The sequence below is a fragment of the Podarcis raffonei genome, chromosome 7 (genome assembly GCF_027172205.1).
Source record: "Podarcis raffonei isolate rPodRaf1 chromosome 7, rPodRaf1.pri, whole genome shotgun sequence".
NCBI lineage: Eukaryota > Metazoa > Chordata > Lepidosauria > Squamata > Lacertidae > Podarcis > Podarcis raffonei.
In genome coordinates this window covers 85795051-85820173 of record NC_070608.1, presented here as the reverse complement: position 1 = coordinate 85820173, position 25123 = coordinate 85795051, and the positions used below count along the sequence as shown (strand labels likewise).

Sequence of the window (25123 nt, the reverse complement as noted above, 5' to 3'; positions counted from 1 at the left end):
GCTGCGGTTGCCGTGGCGACGGAGGAGCCTTGGGCCCGGAGCGAGGCCGCCGGTGACTGTCGCCTGAGGGGCGGCTGGGCTGCCTCGTTCGCCGGGGGGGAAACGGCGGTGGCTCCGGGCTCTTCCGTTGCACCTGGTGGTTCTCCCCGGTGACGAGGACCGGAAAAGATACAGGACGAAGGGTGATGCTTGGTTGTATATCCCCCAGTTTCCTACAGGGAAGCCGCTCAGAACATAACAAAACAATGATGAAATTGGTTTGTGGGTTTTTTTACTGAAAACAGGATAATCACGATTAAATTCTGAGGCTCAGACAGCATAAAATGGTTCCAGCGATATTTTTGAGGACTAAAATTAAAGGGGGCCAAGTGAGCCCCCTAAATGAGGGATTCCTAGAGCAGGTGAGGGGAACTTCTGGCCCTCCAGACGTTACTGAACTACAACTGCCATCAACCATGGCCATTGAGCATGCATGCTGGGGGTGATGGGAATTGTAGTTCATTAGCATCTGGAGGGCCAAAAGATTCCTAGCACCTGTTGCAGAGCCTAGATCCAGGTGACTATCTCATTGACTCAGCAAGTGCGCCTCAGGCAGTGCCACTGAGCGTCCCTGGAAGATACTGGCATGCAAACAGCTTTTAAAGGATTCCAAGAGAAGAAGTTTATAGCAATCCTTCTGCAATTCATAACATGCACAGTTGAGATCATAACCATTTCTATTTAGCTACAATTACTGTAAATCCCACTGGCTACAGTGGGCTTACTGTCGGGTAAGTATGAATAGGATTGCAGCCTCAGTCTTGGAGTGGATGTACATATGTATTACTTACTGCATTGCTGTGTTCAAAATAATATTTTGCTTTGTTCCAATAGACCTTGAGGAAAAAATGACTGCTGGATCCATCTTAGTGCCTCAAATTATACCACTACGATTCTCAACACCAGGCAAAGCTAAACATGAAATAGATACAAATACACTTATAGAGATCAAATCAGGTATTTGCAACAGCTCAGAATGCATGCTATATGTTTCATTTTATATGGGTGACACACACACTGCTGGTCTTTCCATTTCACTTCCTAAGTGATTTCATCTTGTAAAAAGGGAGACACTTTAAAACAGAGGTGGGGAACCTCAGGCCCAGAGATGAAACACAGCCCTCCAGGCTTCTCTAAATGGACCTTAGGGTACTACCAACGCCACACTTCTCCCTAGATCACACTTCATTCCAGCTCTGCCCCAAACCCTTCTGGGCGAGAGGGTTGCATGTTTTTGAACTGTGATAATGCCTCTTGTTTGTCCTGGATGGAGAGAGGTGTGCATAGGAGTATGAAGGAATAAATGAATGTAGCCTGATGTACAAAGGTAAGAATCACACCTGTTGCCTCTTGTCCAACCCACTACAGGCATTTATCTGGGGCAGCATAAATACAGTGATTAGAGGTACTGTTTTGGGGGGACGGGGCAGGTGGGTGTGGAGGACTCCCTGGTCGTGAATGGGGTAACTGCCCCTGAAGGAGCAGGTGCGCAACCTGGGAGTCATTTTGGACTCACAGCTGTCCATAGAGGTGCAGGTCAATTCTGTGTCTAGGGCAGCTGTTTACCAGCTCCATCTGGTACGCAGGTTGATACCCTATCTGCCCGCAAACTGTCTCACCAGAGTGGTGCGTGCTCTGGTTATATCCCGCTTGGACTACTGCAACACGCTCTATGTGGGACTACCTTTGAAGGTGACCCAGAAACTGCAGCTAATCCAGAATGTGGCAGCTAGACTGGTGACAGGGAGTGGCTGCTGAGACCATATAACACCAGTCGTGAAAGACCTACATTGGCTCCCAGTGTATTTCTGAGCACAATTCAAAGCGTTGGTGCTGACCTTTAAAGCCCTAAACGGCCTCAGCCCAGTATACCTGAACAAGCGTCTCCACACCCATCGTTCAGCCCGGACACTGAGATCCAGCACCGAGGGCCTTCTGGCGGTTCCCTCACTGCAAGAAGTGAGGTTACAGGGAACCAGGCAGAGGGCCTTCTCGGTAGCGGCACCCACCCTGTGGAACACCCTCCCATCAGATGTCAAGGAAATAAACAACTATCCGATTTTTAGAAGACATCTGAAGGCAGCCCTGTTTGGGCAAGTTTTTAATGTTTGAAGTTTTATTCTGTTTTTAATGTTCCGTTGAAGGCCACCCAGAGCGGCTGGGGAAACCCAGCCAGATTGGTGGGGTAGAAATTATAAATTATTAAATTTTTCTTCTTTGCTATTACATACTATTAGCAAGGACATAAAGGAATTGGGGGGGGGCACAAATGGCAAAAGCGTTTATAACATAGTACTTCAAAAAAAGAAAGGAACTCACCATCCCCAAAATTACTCACTTCTCTCAATAAATACTGTTGTTGGCATCTATTTGTCTTGAGAGACAGTGGAGTGTGACTCCAGGGGTGAAGTCAAACCGCTGCGTTAGCAAAGTGCAGGCCTGGGGGTCCTATGCTGCCCAGACAACAAGACCCACTCTCAGCATCACTAATGTGCTCCAGAGGAAAGCAGAGCAATATGCTTGGCACCAGCTTGGGCTGCAGGAGTTCCTGGAAGGAGGCATACATGGCTCCTTCATTTCCCATAAAAATCATGTGCTACTGAAGCTAATGGCATGTTTTTTCATGAAAATGCACACACGGAGAAAGCATCCTTCAATACTTGAGGCTCAGTAGTACTGTTTTTTCTGCAGATCTATAGATAGGCATCAGGTGTATCAGCACTGGAGAAGTCAGATGTGTGCCAGGAGTTTAGAAAGAGAATGGGGAAAGGGAAAATTCTTCCCTTTCTTACTTTGCAACAGTGTCTGCCCACCCCATAAAGTGCTCTGGTTCAGTGCTGACAGCCCTGAATTAGAGCCTTTCAGCACTTTATTGGGAAAGGGGTTCCCTTCTGAATCCTCCAAAAGCACAACAAGGCTCCAGTTTCCGCCTAGCTAAAACACAGACAATCCTATTTGGTGCAGCTGCTAAATCACAATATTGTTGTAGGTTGCAACTTGCAGTTACTAATCTTTGGGAAAGCTTGCTTCCAGGCTGTACAAATACTGTATAGATTGCAGCTGAATACTGTATATTTTTATGTACAGAGAAAAATGCATTCATGGTCTTTAAGGGGGAGATAGACATCTGCTCGCAGGAAGTCTATTCTTGTGATTTAAATTTGTGGGTTTTTTTAAAGGAATATTTTCATATAGAAATTATTGTTGGAGGGGAGAAGGATAACATCCTTTTTTTCATCTTTCAGATACCCCTGATGTCACCATATATTATACTATTGATGGAAGTAAACCACAGCTCTTTAGGAAACTTAATTACAGAGATCATAATACTTTTAAGTATAATGGACCAATCACATTACCAGATGGGAAAATAACAATTAAGGCACTAGCAGTTACAAAGTAAGTGTTATCACTATGTAATCCAGCTTTTAAACAAAGGCAGATTTCGATGTGTGTGTGTGTGTGTGTGTGTGTGTGTGTGTGTGTGTTGATGGGCAATAAATTTTTTTGGTATCATCTTTGATATATAACAAATATAGGTGAAATACTACTCTGTGTTATCATCTAAAGCTAAACTAGATATGACTATAATTGCATTAACACCACTGAAGTATACATTTTTAAAAATGTAAATAGCAACCAAGGGGAAGCCTGAACAGTCTAGGGGTAAAGGAAGTTTAACTTTTCTTTTCCACTGTCTCAACACAAATCCCCTCTCAAAAGCTGGTATGTACATTTTAAAGCAGTTCTTTGCTGACACTGTAACACTGCCTGCCCTTTTAGAAATTTTGTGGCCCAAAGACTCCCTTGCTTGAAGTCTGGATAGACACAATACCAAGTATCACTCCTCCCCGATATACAATAGTGTTTTCTCTTTGGTTAAGAAGAGCCCAAGACAAGATTCCTCAAACTCACACCTCTTCCCTATCTAGACAAAGGAATTATTTCCCCAAGCACAAATCTCTGAAGGTTTCCTGCCTCATGCTGCTCCAGGTCTCCACTCCATTAGCTGGTTTTCTCCTGCCTTCTATTTTATCCTCACAACAGCCCTGTGGTTAGGCTGAGCGATAGTGACTGGCCCAAAGTCTCCCCAGACCTAGTCCAACACTGTGATGCTGAAGGTTTACTGGTCACTGTAGGTCACTCTAAATGTTTATCTCCCATGAGGTTGCTCCAGCAATACACGCCCAAGATTTGGGCAAACAGGGAACCAGGAGAAGTTGGGCTGGCTTTTCCTCCCCATAGTGACTGGAGAAAGTCTGTAAGTTTCCCCATCTCCAGAATAAGAGACTAAAGTACTAGTGAAAGGTTGGGGTCATGAGTTGCACTTGAGGGTGCCATCCACAAGGTGGAATTATACAGAGGCTTTGTGACCGTGCCAAATGCAAAGAGCAGCTTCAGCAAATAGATTTCTGTTAGGACCATGAGAGAGATCAAAAGAGGTAAAGTTTCATGAGATTGAAGTGTAGAATCACAGAACTGTAGAATTGTACAGCTGGAAGGGACCCTGAGAATCGTCTAGGCCAGGCATCCCCAACCTTTGGCCCTCCAGATGTTTTGGCCTACAACTCCCATGATCCCTAGCTAACAGGTCCAGTGCTCAGGGATGATGGGAATTGTAGTCCAAAACATCTGGAGGGCCGAAGGTTGGGGATGCCTGGTCTAGTCCAGCCTCCATCAATGTGAGAATGTATATCTCCATGTGGAAATTTCTACTGTTGTTCCTGTTACGTATTGGTTGGATGTTATTTTGTGTTATTGTTTATTTTATGGATTGGTTTTGGTTTAGTTTAACTTTGATTATTGTTAGCTGCATTGAGGAGTCTCTTTGAGGACTTAAAGGCAAGATAAAAAAAAATTAATTATGTAATAATGTTGAAACACATTTAATCCTTATTTACCTATTATTTTCCTACTGTGTTAGAACACAGACAACATGAGACCCGCAAAGCCAAATTCTTATACATTTACCAGAGGCAGCAAAAAGAAGAGAATCCCTTATATGAGACACAAATTATGCAGGCCTGGTCTAGAGTTTATCGATTCTTAACTTACAGAGACGGCAGAGAGAGTACCGTTGTAACAAAAGTATTTATAGTAGAATATGTAACTCCCAACGTACATGTACCTGATGAAGATGAAAATGAGAATTTCCTGGAAGATCTCATCAGTCAGGCAAGTTATAAAAATGTTAAATCTACTGAAAAGTGTTATGAATCATTAATGCTGTTAAATATGAAGGTCTTGCAGCATAATGTTTTTTTATAAACTCCCCTTCTTGTTGCTGGAGAGATCCATGAGGAGTGTTTCAGAAACCATTGAGGTACTGGAAACAAAAAGTAGAATTCAATTTCACGCTAACACAGTTGTTCCATCAGCATGCCCATTTTTGTTTGCCAAATGGAACAACCGCCCCTCTCCTTCTCTCAAGTGCTCTTCTGGGGGTTCTCCTGACCGTCCAGAGTGGATTTGTGGGAGGAGAGAGAGAGAGAAAAACCATTGTACCAGCAGGAGTTCTTCCACTGGCTTCTACTAGTGCACTGGGTTAGTTGGATTTATCTCGAAGTAACTCCGGATTGTACAGGGGAAGCATCTATTTCAGTAAGTCATCAGAACCCTCATGGAGCAAGTTCATGGTCAAATCAGGCTTCTTCCACTCCTGCTGCAACTTAGGGAACAACAGTGGCTTAATAATCCATGTTCTTCCTGTCTGCCTGGGGTGTCCCCAAAAGGGGAGAGATATTGAGCATCTGCAGAAGTTATTCCCTCCACCCCCAACCCCTATTCATGCATACCTGGTGGTCTCCATTCATATTGGAGGGGTCACAAGTTGTGCAAGCCTGTTATAATGTACAAAGGAAGATAGGTAAAAGGTAAAGGACCCATGGAGGGTTAATTCCAGTCAAAAGTGACTATGGGGTGTGGCACTCACCTTGCTTCAGGCCGAGGGAGCCAGCATTTGGCCACAGACAGCTTTTTGATGAGTACCAGAGCACATGGAAGCGCCATTTACCTTCCCGCCGCAGCGGTACCTATTTATCTACTTGTACTGGTGTGCTTTCAAACTGTTAGGTTTGCAGAAGTTGGGACAGAAAAACGGGAGCTCACCTTGTTGCAGTGATTCAAACCATTGACCTTCCAATTGGCAAACCCAGGAGCCTCAGTGGTTTAGTCCACAGTGCCACCCATGTCTCCCTACAAAGGAATATAGAAAGCTGCCTTACATTAAATAAGAATCATTGGTTCATTTAGCTTAGTATTGTCAGCACCAACGCGCTCATATGGCCATGGGTATCATAGAATTGTAGAGATGGAAGGGACCCCAAGGATCATGTAATCCAGCCCCTTGCAATGGAGGGATCAACTAATGGTTGAAGGCGAGGTGGAAAGGGGGATAAAGGGTTTCTGGTAAGACTTAGAAAAATAAATAGGAGATATAAGAAGAGAGAGAATTATTGCCCCTTTTTGGACACCAGAGAAGTAGGAGCCAAGATAGATAATCATCAAGAGCTCACATGCTTCAGGAATAGCAGGGGGCAGGAGATGCATAGAGAAAAGGGGAAACAAGACTCCAAAGAGAATTTCTGGATGAAAGGCTCCAAAGGGAAAAGAAATATTCTGGCATGCTGAATGTACACTATACATTTGTATTGGCCTCTGGTTTATCTCCATCCCTAATCAAATTATGGCTCTGAAATAAAAAATGGATGGAATCCTGAAATGTCTCTGGATTGTAGAGTGTACCTAGATAATACAAAGATTAAGTGGAACATTTCATTCCATGCATGAGATGTTGTAGCAATTTATGCCAACAGATGCAGGGATTGTGTTGTTTCTAGATAGCAGTTGAGGCCAGCAATGTGTAGGGTGTCCACAGATGCAGACATATCTTGTCACTTGCTGCCTTGCCCTATTCATAATTCCCTCCTTCATTCCTACCACAAAAGCATGCTGATAAGAGTCCTTTCAGAATGGCTAGAGCATGTGCAACAAACCAAAATATGTATATATGATTATATATCAGAATCTTTGTTCTTAGGAGATGGAAGATGAATCGTCTCATTTGAAAAAAACAAACAAAGAAGCAAGTGCTGAAAGCAAGTTCCATTTGCCTGATGTAGCACTGGAATTACAAGGTACTGTATGTTAAATCCAAAAATTGAGAGAACTCCAAAAGGGTCACTGGTTTAAAGAATTTGAACTAGTAGCACATGAGCTTTATGGATAACTTCCTGAACCCATTCTTTTCTGTACTCAAAGTTACTCCCTTGGATATTGCCACTTTAATTTTGTATCAAAATGACCAGTGAAACTGGCAGTGCTGTAAATTTGACTTTGTGCAGCCTTATCACTCCAGTTGTCAGTAAGCTTTAGGCTACCAGTTTACCATATACAACTGATTAGCATACTTACGCAAAGCATACAACCGCCTCCTCTGCGTTTTGTATTGCGTGCAAACGTGGTCCATATGGAATAACACCTGTGGACCAGTCCTTTATTCTACACCTAGTACAATTTTTGAACCATTGAACAGACTATCAAGATAATAATATAAATAGGGATTAAAACAACAATAGTCTAAACTATGGGGCAGCATCTATATGTTATTATTTCCATGTATGTATTTTGTTATGTGTGAATTTGTCATTGATTTAACTCTTTTCTAATTTATTTCATTCCAGAACATGCTTTAGATGCGTTTTACACAGTTAGTCAAGGTTAACATTCTTTTGAAGTATGATATTGAAAAATAATAAAATGAAATGTATGCGTAATTTTAGGCTTGTCAAAAGAAAAACCATTTGTGCCCTCACAAATCATTGGAACACATCTGTTGAAAAATTACTTGAATACCTCAAGTGATGGAGAAAAGTCTAATTCTGCTACACGGATGCCTCAATCTCAGGTAATGAAAGTGGCTAGTTGGGTCAAATGCATGTTAAGTGTTTGCACTAGCTTGTATAAAGAAGTAATGTTAGAAAGGATTTGCAGATCTCGACTTTTTCTTAGTGGACACACAGATTTGCCCCAACCAGGTCTCCAGTGTTTCCATTGTCACCAGTGTCAGTTCTTGCCTCCATTGTCACTACTCCACCAGGAATTAATTTCCTAGTATTTTCATAGACATGCTGAAACAGTAAAGTCTTGAGTGTGGTTGGCTGCTGTTGCCTTTTTCGTCCTGTTGCTATGTATGTGAAATTTCTTTTTTTACTGTGATTCATTCCACGGATTTTGATGGTTCTCGCCTTTCAAGCTTTGAGGATTATTGTCCTGGTTTGGCAAGAAGATGGGTACAAATGTGTCTGTTATTTTCCTACAGATGGCATTGTGCAACAAATGCCAGACTATGGTGCCAAGGAACTCACCAACATGTATCGTATGTGAAGCTCTGATGACTCCACGGCTGCAAGAACAAGGCAGCATCTGCCAAAAGGTAGCTCAGAGTTGATGTAAAAATAAAAGATTTCTTTATAGAAACAGTTTCTTTTGGGGGGGGGGGTTCCTGCTGTAGCAGTAAGAACATAATACCTGATATATTCCTACATTGCTTGACACCTACATTTACTGAAATGTGCTTGTTCTATAATCCAAAGGGCAAAGTAGTCTACTGTGTGTGTGGAGCAGGAAATCCAATTTGCATTACGCAGTGTGTGGTCTGTGGGATCCAATTTCCAGAAGCGCAAATGGTAAGGAAATTTCCGCACAAAATAATCACACACAAGCAATCTGAGAGACCCAGGACCACTTGACAAGTTTCTCAGTCCTCTGGTTCAAGTGAGATGTCGTTAAATATTTTACAGATTACTTGCTGTATAATTTGCATAATAGAATGAAAGCCTTAGTATCAAAACCAGGTCTGCTGCATAAATAAGACTGCCAGTACACAGAACTGCATTTCATTTGGGTGCCTACAAATCACTTTCTTTTTTTTAATATTTATTGAGTTTTTCCACCTTTATACATTAAAAAATCAAAAAGAGAAAAACAAAAAATTTAAAAACACATAAAGTTTACAATCCTTATTTTCAATAACATATTTCCCTGACTTCCCCACACCTCCCCTTCTTATATTCCAATTCAAATTGTTAATTCAACAAGTTCTTGTCCCCAATTTTTGACCTTTTTATATTTAATTCATTTTTTTTAAAAAAACAATTTTAACTTATAAACATCAGTATTTAAACATCAGTGCTCATTCTTAAAACTTTTTTCTAAAGTCGACCCAAATTCCCTTCCACGAATTCCCCAATTTTCATACTAATAACAAAACAAAATTTAAAAAAACAGCTTATTATTCTGCACCCTTTGGATTCCCAAACCCCACCCCACCCTTTCCCGGTTTCAATCCCCAACAAGTCTACTATCAGCCTGGAGACCTCACGTCCGAGGCTCTTAATTCTCTCTCAATTCCTCTCTGCCGATTTTTTTGGTAGTCCTTAATATTAAACACCAGATCTCGGAGAAGCTCTGTCCCGATAGGGTCCATATTTCTTCCAGCCAGACCTCCATACTTAAAAGTGGAGCCTGAATCTTGTTTCTTACTCCTTTTAAGTCCAAATGTCCCAAAAGCTCCACCTTTCACCTTAATCAAATTTGTAATCCATAGGTCTTCAGATCTCCACATAAGGAGATCTCTCCATTCTTCAATCTTCAATTCAAAACAGATTTTCATCATCCAGTACTTATTTTCCTTTGTAGCCATCATGTCAGGCCTCTGGCTCTCCTTTGTCATCTGCAACATTACATCTCCTCCTTCCTTTTCCTCAGAAACAACATATATCTCTTTCTCCACACTCTCAAATCTTTCAAGTTTCTTTTCTTGTCCAGCTGCATGGACTTCATGAGTCAAGTCCTTATCAAATTCAATGGATTTGTTTACTGTTAAGTCCAGAGTTGCAACATTTGTAGCCAAAACATCAATTTGGCCTTGTAACTTTCCCAAGAGAAGAAACACTCTGTCCAATTTAGCTTGAATTTTTCCTCCTTCGGCCATTCTTGTAATGTCCCAAAATCCCCTCTAGAGGGATTTTGGTTACTTTATCTTCCTTCCAGTTCAAATCCAAAAATCAAGTTAGTTTGTATCAGTTCTTCCTTGTTTTCAACAAAATATAACCAAATTGTAGCAAATATATCCAGCAGGGGTAGCAGAAACAAAGTTCTCTTTTTCCTTCTTGACAGCTAATCTGACAGCTGTCAAACTCTTCTATATCTCCTCAAATGGCTCTCTCGCGGATCACTCCCGGGTCCGGGGGGGTGGCACTTCAGCTCTCAAAATTAGCTCTTATCCTCCAGTAAAATTACTTATACTGCCAAATCGTGAAATTAATGTCTTTTACCCAATAAAGAAGAAGAAATTCTCTCGACCTTAGTTAGCTAGTCCTTGCTTTAGATTATTTATGAGACGGGGAGACGGACTTCCTGTTTGCGCCTTCCCCAATCATGCCTAATTCAACAAATTTTTTTCTTTACAAATCCAATTTCCGTATTACGGGTTATTGCATTTAGAGTCCAATTGTTCACAAGAAGAAGTCAGCGCTCTCCGACCATGGCATGCGGCTTCACTCCGCAGGAGAAGCAGTCGACTCTCAGCACCGCGCCGCTCACCCCGTCCCCCGTTCCGAAGCCTTTAAAAAGGCTCCTTCGCGGGTCGGGGGGGCGCAAATGGTGCCCGCCGAGTCACCAAGTTCACAGGCTTCAGCGCCTGTGATTTCTTTTCTTTTCTTTTGTTTTTAGCGCCTGTGATTTCTGAGGGTCCCCGCGTCACCGCAGCGGCAAGACCCGGATCCTGCGGAGCCGATTCCCTCCGGAGCTCGGAGGGAATCCGCCATTAGCCAATGGCGCTAACCCGGAAGTCTACAAATCACTTTCTAGTGCATTGTATCCCTTATCAGTAGCTCAAGGGAAGTCATGCAGACAATTGCACAATCCTATACATATCTAAGTTCTACTGGGTTCAGTGGGGCTTTCTGCCTGAAATGGCTGCTGCTGACCAGCAAAATCCAAACAAGTAAGAAAGTGGGCAAACTCTGGCTGTTCAGATATCTGAATCAGCCACTTGTATAGCAAGGTTTGGATATACTTTTTTGGATTCAGGTAACTTAAGTTTTCAGAGAATGAGTGTTCCGATAGTGGGACCAGCATGTAATAAAGGCTGAAGAGGAATTTTCTATGTGCCTTAGGCTGAAAATGAAAATGAGTCTACTTTAAAATAAGCCAGTATATTGCACTTTGTTATAGCCTATGACTAAAATAAATAACTGTGAACAAATATAAGCCATTTATGATGCACATCTATGTAGACTACAATACTGATGAGACAGTATCTGCAGGAGGCACTCCTGCATTTTGAACCCTCAAAATGGTGAGTGTAAATGTATGTTCAGACCACTGGATCAGATAGAGAATGTCAGAGTTCCTTCAGAAAACATTTTAATTTATTTAGGGAAAATATATTGGTGGGATTTTATGTGTGTATCTGATAAGCTGTGTCAGCCTTTTTACCTATAATACAAACCCTCACTCAAAAACTTGAGGAGATTGACCTACAACAAAACACCATTTTGGGTAGTGGCACTTGCTCACCATTAAATCTTGGCATAGTGCCCTCACAGCAGATACCATCTTATTTGACTTCTTTGTCTGTAGCGGCCCACAGATATGCCTTTATTAAGGCAAGATTTAACGCCTTTCCTTCCAATGTCTTGAATAATAGATTTTCCAATGGTCGGATCCCAGCGGTGTGTGTATGTGATAATAGATCTATAGAATCTTTACAACATATACTATTCTGTTGTTCACTACATTCAGTTTCTCGGATCAGATTTTTGTCCCCTTTATTATTGGAAATCTCAGGTGACTCCTTGGAAACACAGCTAATACATTTATTGCAAGATTCTGATCCGAGTAGGTCCCTTTCTGTTGCCAGATTTCTGATAACAGTATTAGCCTATAAAAGGAAAAATGGATTACTCTATGATTATTGATTTTGCCTAAATAATATTGATTTATATTGATAATTTGATATTTTAAGCGCTATATTGTTCTTATTTTAATGGAATTTAGAAACTTACGGTTTGAGATGTATTTGATTTAAACGTAATTTAATTTATTAATTTTATCTTGTTATACCTGTTTTGCTGTATGATGTATTGAATATGGGCCTATGGCCGTAATAAACTATCTATCTTACCTATAATACAACCTATCTTTAACAGAGCAACAGCTTACAGACCAGGCAGCAATCAGTCATTTCATTGCCACCATCAATACCTAATTTACTAGAGAAAAAAGAGCAAGGAACTCAAACCATTGGCTTGTACTACCCATCCATCAAATTTCTAGAGAAGAAAGAAAGTGAGCTCCTTTCCCAAAAGGAAAAATCGAATGAGACAAATTATCACAAACCTCTGCTCACAGCCATCAGTCCTGGAAGAGGTAAAAAGATGCTATTCAGAATGAATCCTTCATAAAACAGCCCTTGGGTTTCTCCTATTCCTAGACTCCTTTGCAGATGAAGAACTTGAGTCATTGTGCTTACAGCAACTTTCAGCTATCCTTTTGTAGTAGGTTCAGTTTTTTATGCAGGTTCTTAGATTTTGATGCTGGTATGTTCTGCTGTATTTTTGATATGTGATTGATTTTGATTGGGGAATTTTAATTATCGTATACTGCCCAATTAACCATACCCTCTGGGGGATTCACTATTTATTTATTTTTAAAGGTGATTTGTAGAAAATATTTTTAATGAAGGGAAAATAAATGTTTAAACATAAAATAAATAACAAGGTTTTCAATCTGGCTGCTTAGGGGAAGTAGGGAGGGAGAGGAGATCTGGCCCAATAAGTTCCTGGAAAATGGAGACAGGATTCCCTTCTCTGTTGTTTGTGTTCATCAGGGCCATTATATGCAGTCCCACTTTCAATACTGTTTGTGCCTTCAAAAGTTTCAGGGCAGTCATACGGCTTCATTTCCAATCAGTGCATGCCTTCCTGCTGAAATATTGTTGTTTCTTTGTCTCATTTTTGTTGCCCGCCCACCCAAGCAATAGTGTAATAACATTGGGGAAGCATCGCAGAACAACTAATAAAATGAAATGATTTGTGGATGGTCCAATATGGATCCACCACTGTTGTGTTTATGACATGTTGTAGAAATCACCTGCAAGAGCCACCAGTGTAGAAGGTCCCTCTTTCTTGAGCTACTCTGTAACACCAGTGATATGTTCAGTCTATTTTCCTTCATTCAGGTTACTGGAGGAAGCAACTAGATCATGTTTGTGCACACCTCAGAAGCTACACGCAAAACAATCTGGAGTTCAGGACTTTGATTGGAGAGCCTCAAATGGGGAAGGTAAGAGAAAGAAGGGACCTTTTATGGCTCTAATCTTTCTCCTGTGATGCTGATGCATAAAGGGAATTAGGGTAGTGATTTAAGGCAAGAGGTGAGATGACTCTTGGCTTTTTAAAAAAAAATAGAGGCTTGCTGAGAAGAAGGGAGACAGTCCTTTTTTCCATGCAGCTGGTGAGAGAAGTTAGTGACTGGATTTGTTTTATATCACTTTCTCAGTGAGAATGAGGAGGTCGATGTTAGGATGGATATCCTTTTCTCTGGTAATATTTTCTTTTGCTTTTTCATAGATTTATAAATTCCGTGAGTCTTCAGTTTTATAAATTAGCTGGCCAGTTTTAAGTCTCTTGCTGACTCAAGCAGTCTGCATTAAGTAGTATTCTTTTAATCAGACTGAAGAGAGGCCAAAGCTCTGCAGGTGCAAAAGATGCTTGAAGAGAGAGACCGTTTACAAATGTTTATACACTAATGCTAGAAGCCTCCAAGCCTAGATGGGACATAATGATGGAATGGGAAGCACCAGTGGGGCACAGTTTTGTCTCTGGGTATCAATTTCATGGGAAGGACATACTGGAGGTGGTGTTTCTCTGTGTGCCAAAGAGAGCATTGAGTCCAGCAAGCTAGAAATCCCCAAAGAGGCAGACTCATCCACAGAATCATTGTGGGTGATAATACTGGGCCCCAAGAGTATGTTAGTATTGGGAGCATACTGTCATCTCCCTGATCAAAATGATCAGGTAGACCTTGAGATGGAGAAGGTTAATAATCAAGCCAGTTCTAAGAGTTAATGATAAAAGGGTTGATGGTAATGGGGGCTCAGTGGTCCACTTGGCTGGGGTCATGCCTGTTTTGGATGGGATCACACTCTGCATTCTCCTGTGAGGGTTGGGTTTGCCATTAGAACGGACTACTGAGCCTGGTGTTGCTCCTGGGTGCCTTGGTTTTAGGTTTGGCTGATTCAACAACTGCACTGCTACTGAAAGATAGACCCTAGATACTTTGGTTTAACCAGAGGATATTACGGCAGTGCACTCCACTTGGAGCTGTTTTTTAAAATAGTTCGGGAACTTTGGCAGGTGCAAAATGTTCCTGCTTACCTCTTGGTGGGCTTGAGTCAGCATAATCATGTATCACCTATTTTTGGCAGCCAGTTTTTGCACCCAATACAAGGTGCTGGTTTTGACCTTCCAAACCAAAAATGACCAGGTCCTGATAAGTTCTTTGAAGTACCCTTTTCTTCCCTGCCTGTCAGCCATTTGAACCTCCACGTTAAAAAGAACTAGAAGTAGAGCCCTTCATATTCCATCTTGTGTTGAGATCACAGTAGCCTCTGCAAAAAACAGGGCCTTTTCCATTACAGCTCTGACATTGTGGAATACCTTTCTGCAGGCGGTGTTTTGGTCCCCTCCTTGGTATCTTCTTGCCAGCTGGTCAAGACTCATCTCAAAATGCTTTGTACTGCTGATTTATTTTTCTTACTGCTATTCCGCTTTTCTTTTCAACTAAGATTTTAACTGGTTTTCTATATAACCTAGCTGTATTGTACACTGATTTGAAAAATCTTTTTTGAAAGTAGTGTGTGTGTGTGTGTGTGTGTGTGTGTGTGTGTGTGTAAGGATCATAGCTATTTTTCTTTTTAAAGGAAGAAAATAAAACTTAATCACATTTTCCCCTTCTATAGCTTATTTCTGCTACAGTCCACAAGGACAGCTATCAAGTCAGTCTCCAGATAAATTATGCACTTGCTATAAATAAGGTCAGTGTGGAAATCAAAGCTGATAAAGATGGGAAGGTGCTATAATGAGAATCATTGGTAGTCAGGAGTCAGTAAATTGCAACTGGGCTAATCAAGGCTCATTGCAGTTCTTTTAAACCAGTGGTATTCCAAATATCTACCTTTTGGGAAATCTGTCTTCAACACTGGGGAATCAGTGTGCAGCTGCCTTAGAGCATTTTACATTAGGGGTGACCCTCCAGACGTAGTTTTTATCTATCTATCTATCTATCCTCCCACCTTTTTTGTAACTATACATTAGACAAGCTTATTCCCTTGCATTAGCTTTACACATGTGCAGAAATGAGGTCACATTCTCAGAGAAAAAGCATGCCTGTATTATCAGAGCTAGATGACTGACTCTGGAGGATCAGTGTCTACTTTCTATCTAATCTGAGGCTGAGTTTTTCCTACACAAACATTCTTGACACATTCTTAATACAGTCTGGGTAAGCAGATTCTCCTAACAAATATGCTTTCAAATATGTTGCCCATCTAATCGTCCTTTATATATTCTTCCAAAATAGCACTTTATCCTTCCTGCTTATATTGCCACCAAAGAAGAGTCCGCGACCAGAAGGAGGAGGAGTATCAGGAGGAATGGATGAAATTCAAAGACTATTTAGTTAAATATATTAAGATACTTTAAAGAGAAATACTTGCAAATACCAGATTGGCTTAGGATTTAAATACGTGATGTTATAGAATAATATGTTTAAAGTTAGAATGAAAGAAAGAAAGATGTTAATTGACTAAGTAAACTTTATGAGATATTTGTTTTGGAAAACTGTCACAAGGATATACATTGAAACTCAGCCAGGGGGATTTGAGGAAGTCACCTAACAATGTTAATAAGAGTGGAATAATTACAGTTAGGATTTTTGTTTGCTTGCTTGTTTGTTTGTCTATACATTTTGGAAAATCAATAACATCTTTGAATATATATATATATATATCCACCAAAATCATAGTCTGTATCCAGGAGTGGGATAGGTCTATAATGGTTCATGCTTTTCAGGATTGTTCCCAGATTACTGTATAATCACTATATGCACTTTCCCCAACATTAGGCACTCTGCATTACTATTCCTTCACTGAATTTTTTTGGTCAATCTAAGTGCCATTAGGGACGCGGGTGGCACTGTGGGTTAAACCACAGAGCCTAGGACTTGCCGATCAGAAGGTTGGCGGTTCGAATCCCCGCGACGGGCTGAGCTCCCGTTGCTCGGTCCCAGCTCCTGCCAACCTAGAAGTTCAAAAGCATGTCAAAGTGCAAGTAGATAAATAGGTACCGCTCTGGTGGGAAGGTAAACAGCGTTTCCGTGCACTGCTCTGGTTCACTGGAAGCGGCTTAGTCATGCTAGCCGCATGACCCAGAAGCTGTACACCGGCTCCCTCGGCCAGTAAAGCGAGATGAGCGCCGCAACCCCAGAGTCGTCCGCGACTGGGCCTAATGGTCAGGGGTCCCTTTACCTTTACCTTTAAGTGTCATTAATCCATTAAATTCCTGGAAGAATTCTCCACTTATCCCATCTGGACATGGGTCCTTTTTTACTCCTTGGTCTTTTTCACTTAAAATAGAAACATCTTATCTGTATCACTGTTGTCTTGTGGTCTTAGGGATTCTACTGCTATTCATATAACTTGTTTTATCTACTTCCAAGGGTTCTTTTTATTTTTATAGCTTCAGGTAACAACCCATACTTTGATTGTTGTCATGCTTGAATTGAGAGTTTGATTAAGGATTAGTCCACACAGATTAATACGAACAGGTGTTGTATTTGTGGATGCTCCTCAAAAGTTTGTTCATTCTTCCCTTGTGCTGTGAATAAAACAAACCAGAGACTGGTTTGTCATGTAGTCTGAACCTAGGCTCATGGTTTGTTTCCTCATAGCCATGAGTGGGCTTGTATTCTGTTTTCTTCCTTACACACAATAAGTTGTAACCAAGATTTGCTCTTGGCTTACCACTTTTGGTTTGTTCAAAGGAAACAAACCATGAGCCCAGGTTGGATAACTCAACAAGCCAAGACTGTTGAGGAGTGTTGCAGAACATTGAGCGTGGTGCACCAGCATGATGCTCATTCAAATTAAACTTTTGTTTGTCTTTAAACTGTTATTTAAATTTTTATGCAACATGCAAACTGCACCTAAGATTATTCCCAACACCTGCTGTAGCTACACATCATAGGGAAGGATAAGCAGTGGTGTACAGATTGACTTTCAGAGAAGCTTAGCTGCCATAACAGATCTTCTCACTAAGAAAGTTTGCAATACAGCTGTGTTGAATTATAGCTTATGTTGGTATGGCAAAGGTTGTCATATAATATACTGTTTATGCTTCTGCAGGATATTTTGACCAATAAACCACTGGCATTTGGCTATCATGAACTGAGCCCCAGCAAAGCAGGAAGAGCTGGATTATATGAAAGTCAAGCTGGTCTGAGTGAGCATTCTGGTGTGATTTGGTTCAAATGCTATCCTTGTTTTGTACATTTTCAAACAGTGACTTGTACCCAGAAAAGTATGTACCACTTAACACATCTGAAAATTAAACCTTAAAGTAGATCCCAAGTGCATGGTATTCCCAAGGACCCTTCACTGCTCTCAGCACCTTTCCACTCTATGAGTCCACCCTCAGATGGGTTTCCAGATGGCTCTGGGGGACTTTCCAGCTAATATGACTGGTGCTGCTGTCAAAGCCCTCACCAACCTCTGGAACACCCAGATGGCTTGAGCCATTGACACAATCTCCTCTGAGCGCCCTCTCCTGCTTTGTGGAGCTGATTTGGCTTCCTGATATACTCCAGAGCTTAGGGTGAGGAAAGATGCTGGGATACAGCTCAAACGCAAGTGGAGAAAAACTCCAGTTGAATGCAATCAAACACTTGTGAGGGCTCATAATGGAGCCTACCTAGTGGCAGAGAAGGCAGCAAAGGTGGCTTTCTTGGCTGCCTCCATTGCATCCTTGTGCTCTCTGACAAAGCTTTTCCAGGTAGTGTGAGTCTGGCCCGAAGGAGGTGGTGAAACCAATGGTAGCTTACTGTGACTTGTTTGCAAAGCATTTTGAGGACAAAATCGCTTGCATCCACCGGGATCTTGACTCCGTTGTTACAGCAGATGAGTCTCAAGACATGTCAGGAGGGCGGCAGCAGAACGGGCATTTTTTGCAGTGGCTCCCTGCTTATGGAACAAGGGAGGCTGGCCCGATGCCTTCGTTGCATATCTTTAAGTGCCAGGCAAAAACATTCATCTTCTCCCAGACCTTTGGCTATCAGTTATAGCAACTCAACACAATGACCCCATGGGCTTTGCATTGTAATTCACCTGATGCCTGCTGGTTCCATCTCAGATGCTGGTACCTTTTATAGTGGAAATGTAGCCTGCTGTTGTATCTCAGGCTGTGAGCTACAGACCGAGAGCCAAAAGAGGTGGCACACACACCTCTTGCCTAGGTTTCTTGGTGTGGAGGGGAAAGGCGCTTCCATCAAGAGAATTTGAACAGCATCAAAGTCAGAAAGCCATACATCTTTAAAAAGAAGAAAAACGAACCAGGCATCTCAGTGGAAATACCAGAAAATATGTTCTTGGGGGGAAAGACTGCAGGATTTGCTAAGAATATTGCAATAAACAAAAAACTTTTGTTAATAGCTCATGCTGCTGTTATGTGGGGCTCCTATGTTATTTTGCTATACTATGGACATCACTTGAATATCATTGTAGCTTTCTCTATTTTAGCCCGAGAAGAGAGTCAAAGAGTGCCAAGCCCCAGCGAGAAAGTCAAAAGGATGATGAAAACAGGGACATGTCTAGAAAAAGAAGAGAAGCTCACTGTATGTATCTGCTCTTAGTATGGCGGTCAACACCTCTGTAGGGATGCTGCAACATAAGGAGTGTTAGTACCAAGCTGGTTTTAAAAACGAATCTTTTCTGGAAAGTACTATTTGAGGTAGGGAAAGCACAGCAAATATTATTACTTCCATTGCTTTTTCGCTTCCTCCTACTTCTGCTCTGAGCAAGACATTTCCTTTTTTTGTCTTGGTAGCCAGAGCAATCCCATAGAGGTAGTATGTAGAGCAGGTGCATGCCTGGTTAAGGCCATGCAGTATATTCTTGGCCTTGGCACCAAAGTGGGTGGGTGGTGGAAATATTGGACAAGAGCTATTGGGTCACGCTTCCATCCTGTCACAAGTGGGTCATCAGCTGGCCTGCTGTGCACTCATTTTCAATCTCACTTTTGTCCGTGCAAACGGAACTGTTTATACAAATCCTGGGAATTTGCATACTTGACTTAGAAGTCAAGTATGGTCACTGGAGTCTCTGATCAAGAGTGCCATGTGCCTTGGCCCTTTTCCTCACTGTTATTGTGCCTTCTGAACAGGGCTTCCCTCAAGGTCATATGCACACTCTTGGCACCATGGCTCTGGGGAAAGATGCCTTCCAAAGCGAAACAAATCTGTTCTGAAACTGGGGCTGGTGGCTCTCCAATATGTAGCAAATGGTGATTTTCGGTGGGATGTCTCACCTCTCTGTTAGGAGCAATGAGCTCATCGTTTTCCTCTTGACTGAAAGGAGTTCCAGGGGATGATTGTGTGGTTGACTTATGTCACAATTCTGGCACCACAAACCCATCCTGATGTCTATTATTCAGAACTGACCTCACCAGCAAGCAAGCAATGTAGAGCTCCGTTCTGCGTGCCCTGTCACCTGACTTGGGGTTGAGGTCACCTTGAAGAGGGTTTAGATACTGATGGGGGGCGTGCAGTGACTACACCCTGAGCTCCCTTATTCAGTGGTCGGTCTGGCAGGTGGGGAGCAGTTTTCTTTCATTGATCTCTGCGGGATCTTATTACTTATATTGGCCTTTGACAAGATGAGACTTTGTGCCCTCAGGGATGGAGTAGCTGATGGAGTTTAGGGTGTGGCAGGCACCAGCCATGCCCACGACCCATCCGTGGCATGTTGCTTTCATAGGCACTCAGCCATTGTTTGGTCAGTGTGGTATTCATTGAAATAGAGCATTTCTGCCAGTAGCCCTGGGTGGTGGTGTAGACAGGCACCTCCATCTTGTAGATAATTCTATATTAGCTGTTTTGTTTCTGCATTTTTCTAGACTGAATCTAGGCAGTTGCTGAAGGAAGTGGGTCCAAAGGGCCAAGGGCGACCTTTCGTAGTAGAACAACTGATTGACGAGGCAAGTTTCAGTAGTGTGGCATTCTGTAGCATTCTGTTCAACTACATTTGTTTCCTTTTTTAATAATATTTCCCCAAAAGAAAATCAAACTATCCAATAGATGTATGCCATAAAGGTACCTAGATTGTTGATAATAATAATAATTAATAATAATAATAATAATAATAATAATACATAGTTCTTTATGCTACTCACTTAACAGGTATAAGCTTGAATAGGTGATCCACTTATTGTTCTTCCTCTGTAGCTACAAGTTCCCCTGGCATATGTTAGTCAAACAGTTCAGACAAATTACAGTATTTGCATGTGGTAAAGGGGATGTGGGATGAGAGCTGGTGAGCTAGGCCTTCTTCCTCTCCCCGCTTCCTGCATGTAAATCGTCAGCAAGTCCTGCTTTTATAGCCACCACTTATTATGCACAATCCTCTTTCCTCCAGTTTAGTAAACAAGTGTGGATATGTGAACCACATTGCCAGGATTCAGCCATCAAAAACAGTGTCTGGGCAGAAATTGCTCAACAACTATTTTAAAATCACTTTTTAAAATATGGCAACCCTAGTATATATATTCTAACAGTTGTAATTTTACTTAACATTAACCAGATCTTCCTGTAATTCAAATACCATTTAAACAATGTGTAATGTGCAATACAGTGGTACCTCGGGTTACAGGCGCTTCAGGTTACAGACTCCGCTAACCCAGAAATAGTACCTCAGGTTAAGAACTTTGCTTCAGGATGAGAACAGAAATCGTGCTCTGGCGGCATGGCAGCAGCAGGAGGCCCCATTAGCTAAAGTGGTGCTTCAGGTTACAAACAATTTCAGGTTTAGAACGGACCTCCAGAATGAATTAAGTACTTAACCTGAGGTACCACTGTACCTTAAAAGAGGGAAGGAAGGGAGGTATGTTTGATTCTCTACTTTTCCCACACACTCCAGGGAGCTGACCCCAACTGCACCAACAGCGAGGACCAAGCTGCTTTAACGCTGGCTGTGCTGAACAGGCATCATGGAGTTATTCCCATTCTCGTGCAGAAAGGTGCCAACGTGGACCATCAGTCAAGACCGTGCGTCAGCCTTCTGCATTCTGATTAACTGGTCTGATTATGTTTATTTGGAAATGGAAGCTGTTAACATACAGAATGAACTCTGAATACTTTTTAGCAGGAAGAAACTCCAATGACAATTCTTGTTACATATTTTTACATGGCTGTTTATTTGTATATATTTTAAAATTTTATATATGGATGTTTTATGATGGCCTATATTTGTAATACCTAATAAAGGTTTGAAGTAACTCTGAATACTAGAGGGAAATCTACAGTAAATGGCATTTTTTACATGCCTATATAGTTCACACGGCTTGCACTGCTGCCTGAAGCAGTCAACAGGTTGTTTGAAATATGCCATGCCAATGTGCAGCTGTTCTCCCAATGCACAGTTGTCCTCCCCCACCCCTTTTTAAACATTTAATCTCACATGGAAATGTGTATTTTCAATGGAAGCTGCACAATCACACTGAATGCTGCAGATGGACACGGAACAATCAAAATGTCAGTTCCAAGCCATCTGACCAGGGGGAAATGAACTTCTCTGGTATGCAGTCATATTGCATATTGGTTTGTTTTTGTTCTTATTTTGTGTGTTTATACCATATTGTTATGTTGTGAACTCAGATGAAGTGTGGTATACAAATTTAACTAATAAATAATAATAAGTGCCTATAGTAAATTAAAAGCAGGTTCCCATTTTATATGTTATGATTTAAAGGTGGGTTCTTACTGCTACTTGTGATTTGTGATGGCTGAAAGCAAGCCGGCCTCAGTATTCTTACCTTACAGTTGGCAGCCTAGGTTTCTTACGCCTTGTCCTCTTTCCTCGCTCTACTTTTACACAGGCTTAACAATACAGCTCTACATGAAGCAGTCTTGCTTGGATTGGAAGGATGGGAATGCGTGGATGCATTGCTAGGGTAAGTATGGAAAAACCTTGGCTTAAAAAGGGGTGCTGAGTGCATCCAGCACCTACTTCTTCTCAGGATAAGTAGAGAGTCGACATAGTATCATTGGATTAAGGGACCCTGCAATGTTAGTTCCCCCTGCAATGTTAGTTCTAGTAACTCAGCCCTGTTCTTCTAACAGTCCACCTACACTGAAGCCATGTTATTGTGATACGCTACATCTGCAGGTTTACATCTTCTCTGACAATGGTAGCAGTAGTAGTGGGATTGAGGGGCACAGCAGTCTGGGGCACCCCTGAGTTGGCGGTGGATCCCAGCTGTGCCATCTGCCTGCATTGCAAGGAGAAGCTGAGCAGGGAAAAGTTCCAGAGACTATGCCAAGAGCAGCCTTAAAGTATACTTTTAAAGAGCCAGTGTGGTGTAGTGGTTAAGAGCAGCGGACTCGTAATCTGGTGAACCAGGTTCACATCTCTACTCCTCCACATGCAGCTGCTGGGTGACCTTGGGCTAGTCACACTTCTTTGAAGTCTTTGAAGTCTCTCAGCCTCACTCCCCTCACAGAGTGTTTGTTGTGGGGGAGGAAGGGAAAGGAGATTGTTAGCCGCTTTGAGACTCCTTAGGGTAGTGATAAAGCGGGATATCAGATCCAAACTCTTCTTCTACACCTGCACATACGGTAGTAGTTCCTCTTGCTTAGGTAAGAGGCAGAGGCAGAGATGTCAGGCATGAAAGAGGTGTCCAACTGAGGAAAAGAGAAGCCCCCACTCACTCTCTGCTCACCCCAAGAAGTAGGAGCAGTTTGGGCAGGTGATTGGAGAGGAGGAAGTATGGTCGAGGAAATGAAAGTTTTCAGCACCCAGACCAGCCGCCCCCTCAAATCTTGCTGCTCTGTGTCCAGTACCACCCAACACCATTGAATCAGTGCCCACAAACAAAACTACAGGTAGGAAACTAATCCCTTTAAGTTTTTTCTCCCTATCCCACCTCCCTATTTAAAGGCACCTAGAATGAAAGTGCTGGGCCAGTTTGTCTAAAATTTAGAAGCATGCATGCTATGGACACCACTTTAATGTATGTTGTTTTTAGACCAATTGCACTTGAAATACTAGTGAAGATATTTTTTCCCTTTTGTTACCTACCCCACCCCCCAACTCTAAAAGTTGCCCATGTGGGTAAAGCACTGCAGTTATCCCTCTGAAATTTGGCAGGATACATCTCTTGAGATGGGTCTATGACATGGGTAGGCAAACTGAGGCCCAGGGGCCAGATGCGGCCCAATCGCCTTCTAAATCTGGCCCGTGGACGGTCCAGGAATCAGCATGCTTTTACATGAGTAGAATGTGTGCTTTTATTTAAAACACATCTCTGGGTTATTTGTGGGACATAGGAATTTGTTCATTATTATTGTTTTTCAAAATATAGTCCGACCCCCCACAAGGTCTGAGGGACAGTGGACCGGCCCCCTGCTAAAAAAGTTTGCTGACCCCTGGTCTATGATACCTGCAGATTTAATGAAATTCTTCCTAAAAATAAAAAGACGCTTTTACTTTGTGCGGGAGAGCTTTTAAAGTTTAATTTAAAAAACAATCACGCCAACCCACACCCACAAAACCCCTTATTTCACTGTAATTTGGTAGGCATTGTTCACTCCAGGATGGGGAAACTCTGCCTGCTGTGAAAAGAAGTATAACTAGTTTTGACTTCCCAGTGGCAAGAAGTGGGAGGGAACAAACCCTCATTTTTCCTGAAGAGGATGCTGCCATGGACCATGAGTCGAATCAATGGGCCTCGCTTCACACCATGGCATGTTGTTTTCTGAAACAGCAAATGAGGCTCCAAAGTTAATTTTGTTGCCCGGGAGCAACCCTAGTATTAACACATTTTTATGTGGTTTTGTTATAACTGCTGACAGAAGTAAGAGCTATTGACACTGTTTGAAACAAAAATCGTGACTTCAGTTTCTTGGCACAACAAGCCCTCCTTCCGGCCAGCCAGAGAGAGGCAGTTGCATTGGGAAGAGGTATCACTGATAAAAGGTCTTTTTTTCCACAGATGTAATGCAGACATTAAGAAGAAGAATTCCAGAGGGCTATCAGCCTGTGATTTGGCACTGAAGAGTGGCATTGACAAAATAGTTTCATTGTTTGCTGGAAAGCTAGGAAAGAGGATGTTAGACAAAACTTCCACAACACAGGCAGAGTCCGCCTAATGGCTCAGGGCCGCAATACCTCAAGGACCGCCTCTCCCCATATGAACCGACCTGGACCCTGTGATCATCATCTGCAACCCTTCCTTACGTGCCCCCTCCACAAGAGGTCCAGAGAGTGGCAACATTAGAATGGGCCTTTTCTATGGTAGCTTCGTTTGTGGAACGCTCTCCCCAGGGGGACTCACCTGGTTCCTTCATTGTATATATTTAGGCACCAGGCAAAACCTTTCCTCTATAACCAGGCCTTTGGTCTTGTGTAACTCTCTGTGGCCTTTTAGAATCGGGCAGGATGCTTTTAATATATTTCCCCCCGATTGCTTTTAATGTATTAATGTGCAGGGGGCAGGTTTGCCTTGCCTTTGGAAAAATAAAGTTTCTAACAAAACACCACAATAGACAAAATCCCTAAGTAGCATGATTAAACCAACAAACCATGACATCAGACTGAGGTCACCTTGAACATGTTTGATGCCAGCATGCCTTGCTCACCTGAACATCATCAAATTTATGGATGACTGCAGGAGATGTGAATGGCCACAGGCAGGCCTAACCTACTTACTTCCAGGAGGAAATGCAAATGAGAATTAACACTGCACTAGAC

At 42.1% G+C, this 25123-nt stretch overlaps 1 protein-coding gene across 6 annotated transcripts; it reads left to right on the top strand.

Moving 5' to 3' along the window:
* The first annotated feature begins 33 nt into the window (after positions 1 to 33).
* Positions 34 to 24863, top strand: DZANK1 (double zinc ribbon and ankyrin repeat domains 1). 6 transcript variants are annotated; one of them, XM_053397316.1, is made up of 17 exons: positions 34 to 52; positions 874 to 996; positions 3285 to 3438; positions 5097 to 5214; positions 7079 to 7175; positions 7821 to 7945; positions 8360 to 8473; positions 8634 to 8726; positions 12255 to 12474; positions 13286 to 13389; positions 15068 to 15142; positions 17510 to 17606; positions 18884 to 18993; positions 20274 to 20354; positions 21293 to 21420; positions 22251 to 22325; positions 24366 to 24862. In XM_053397316.1, the coding sequence occupies exons 2-17, from the start codon at positions 888 to 890 to the stop codon at positions 24520 to 24522; spliced, it is 1857 nt and encodes a 618-aa protein (XP_053253291.1). In that variant the 5' UTR covers positions 34 to 52; positions 874 to 887; the 3' UTR covers positions 24523 to 24862. The 6 variants fall into 6 exon arrangements, with proteins under 6 accessions (XP_053253291.1, XP_053253293.1, XP_053253295.1 ...); XM_053397318.1 differs by having other exon boundaries at positions 20274 to 20358; positions 21297 to 21420; XM_053397320.1 differs by lacking the exon at positions 8634 to 8726 and having other exon boundaries at positions 24366 to 24863.
* The last annotated feature ends 260 nt before the right edge of the window (positions 24864 to 25123 follow it).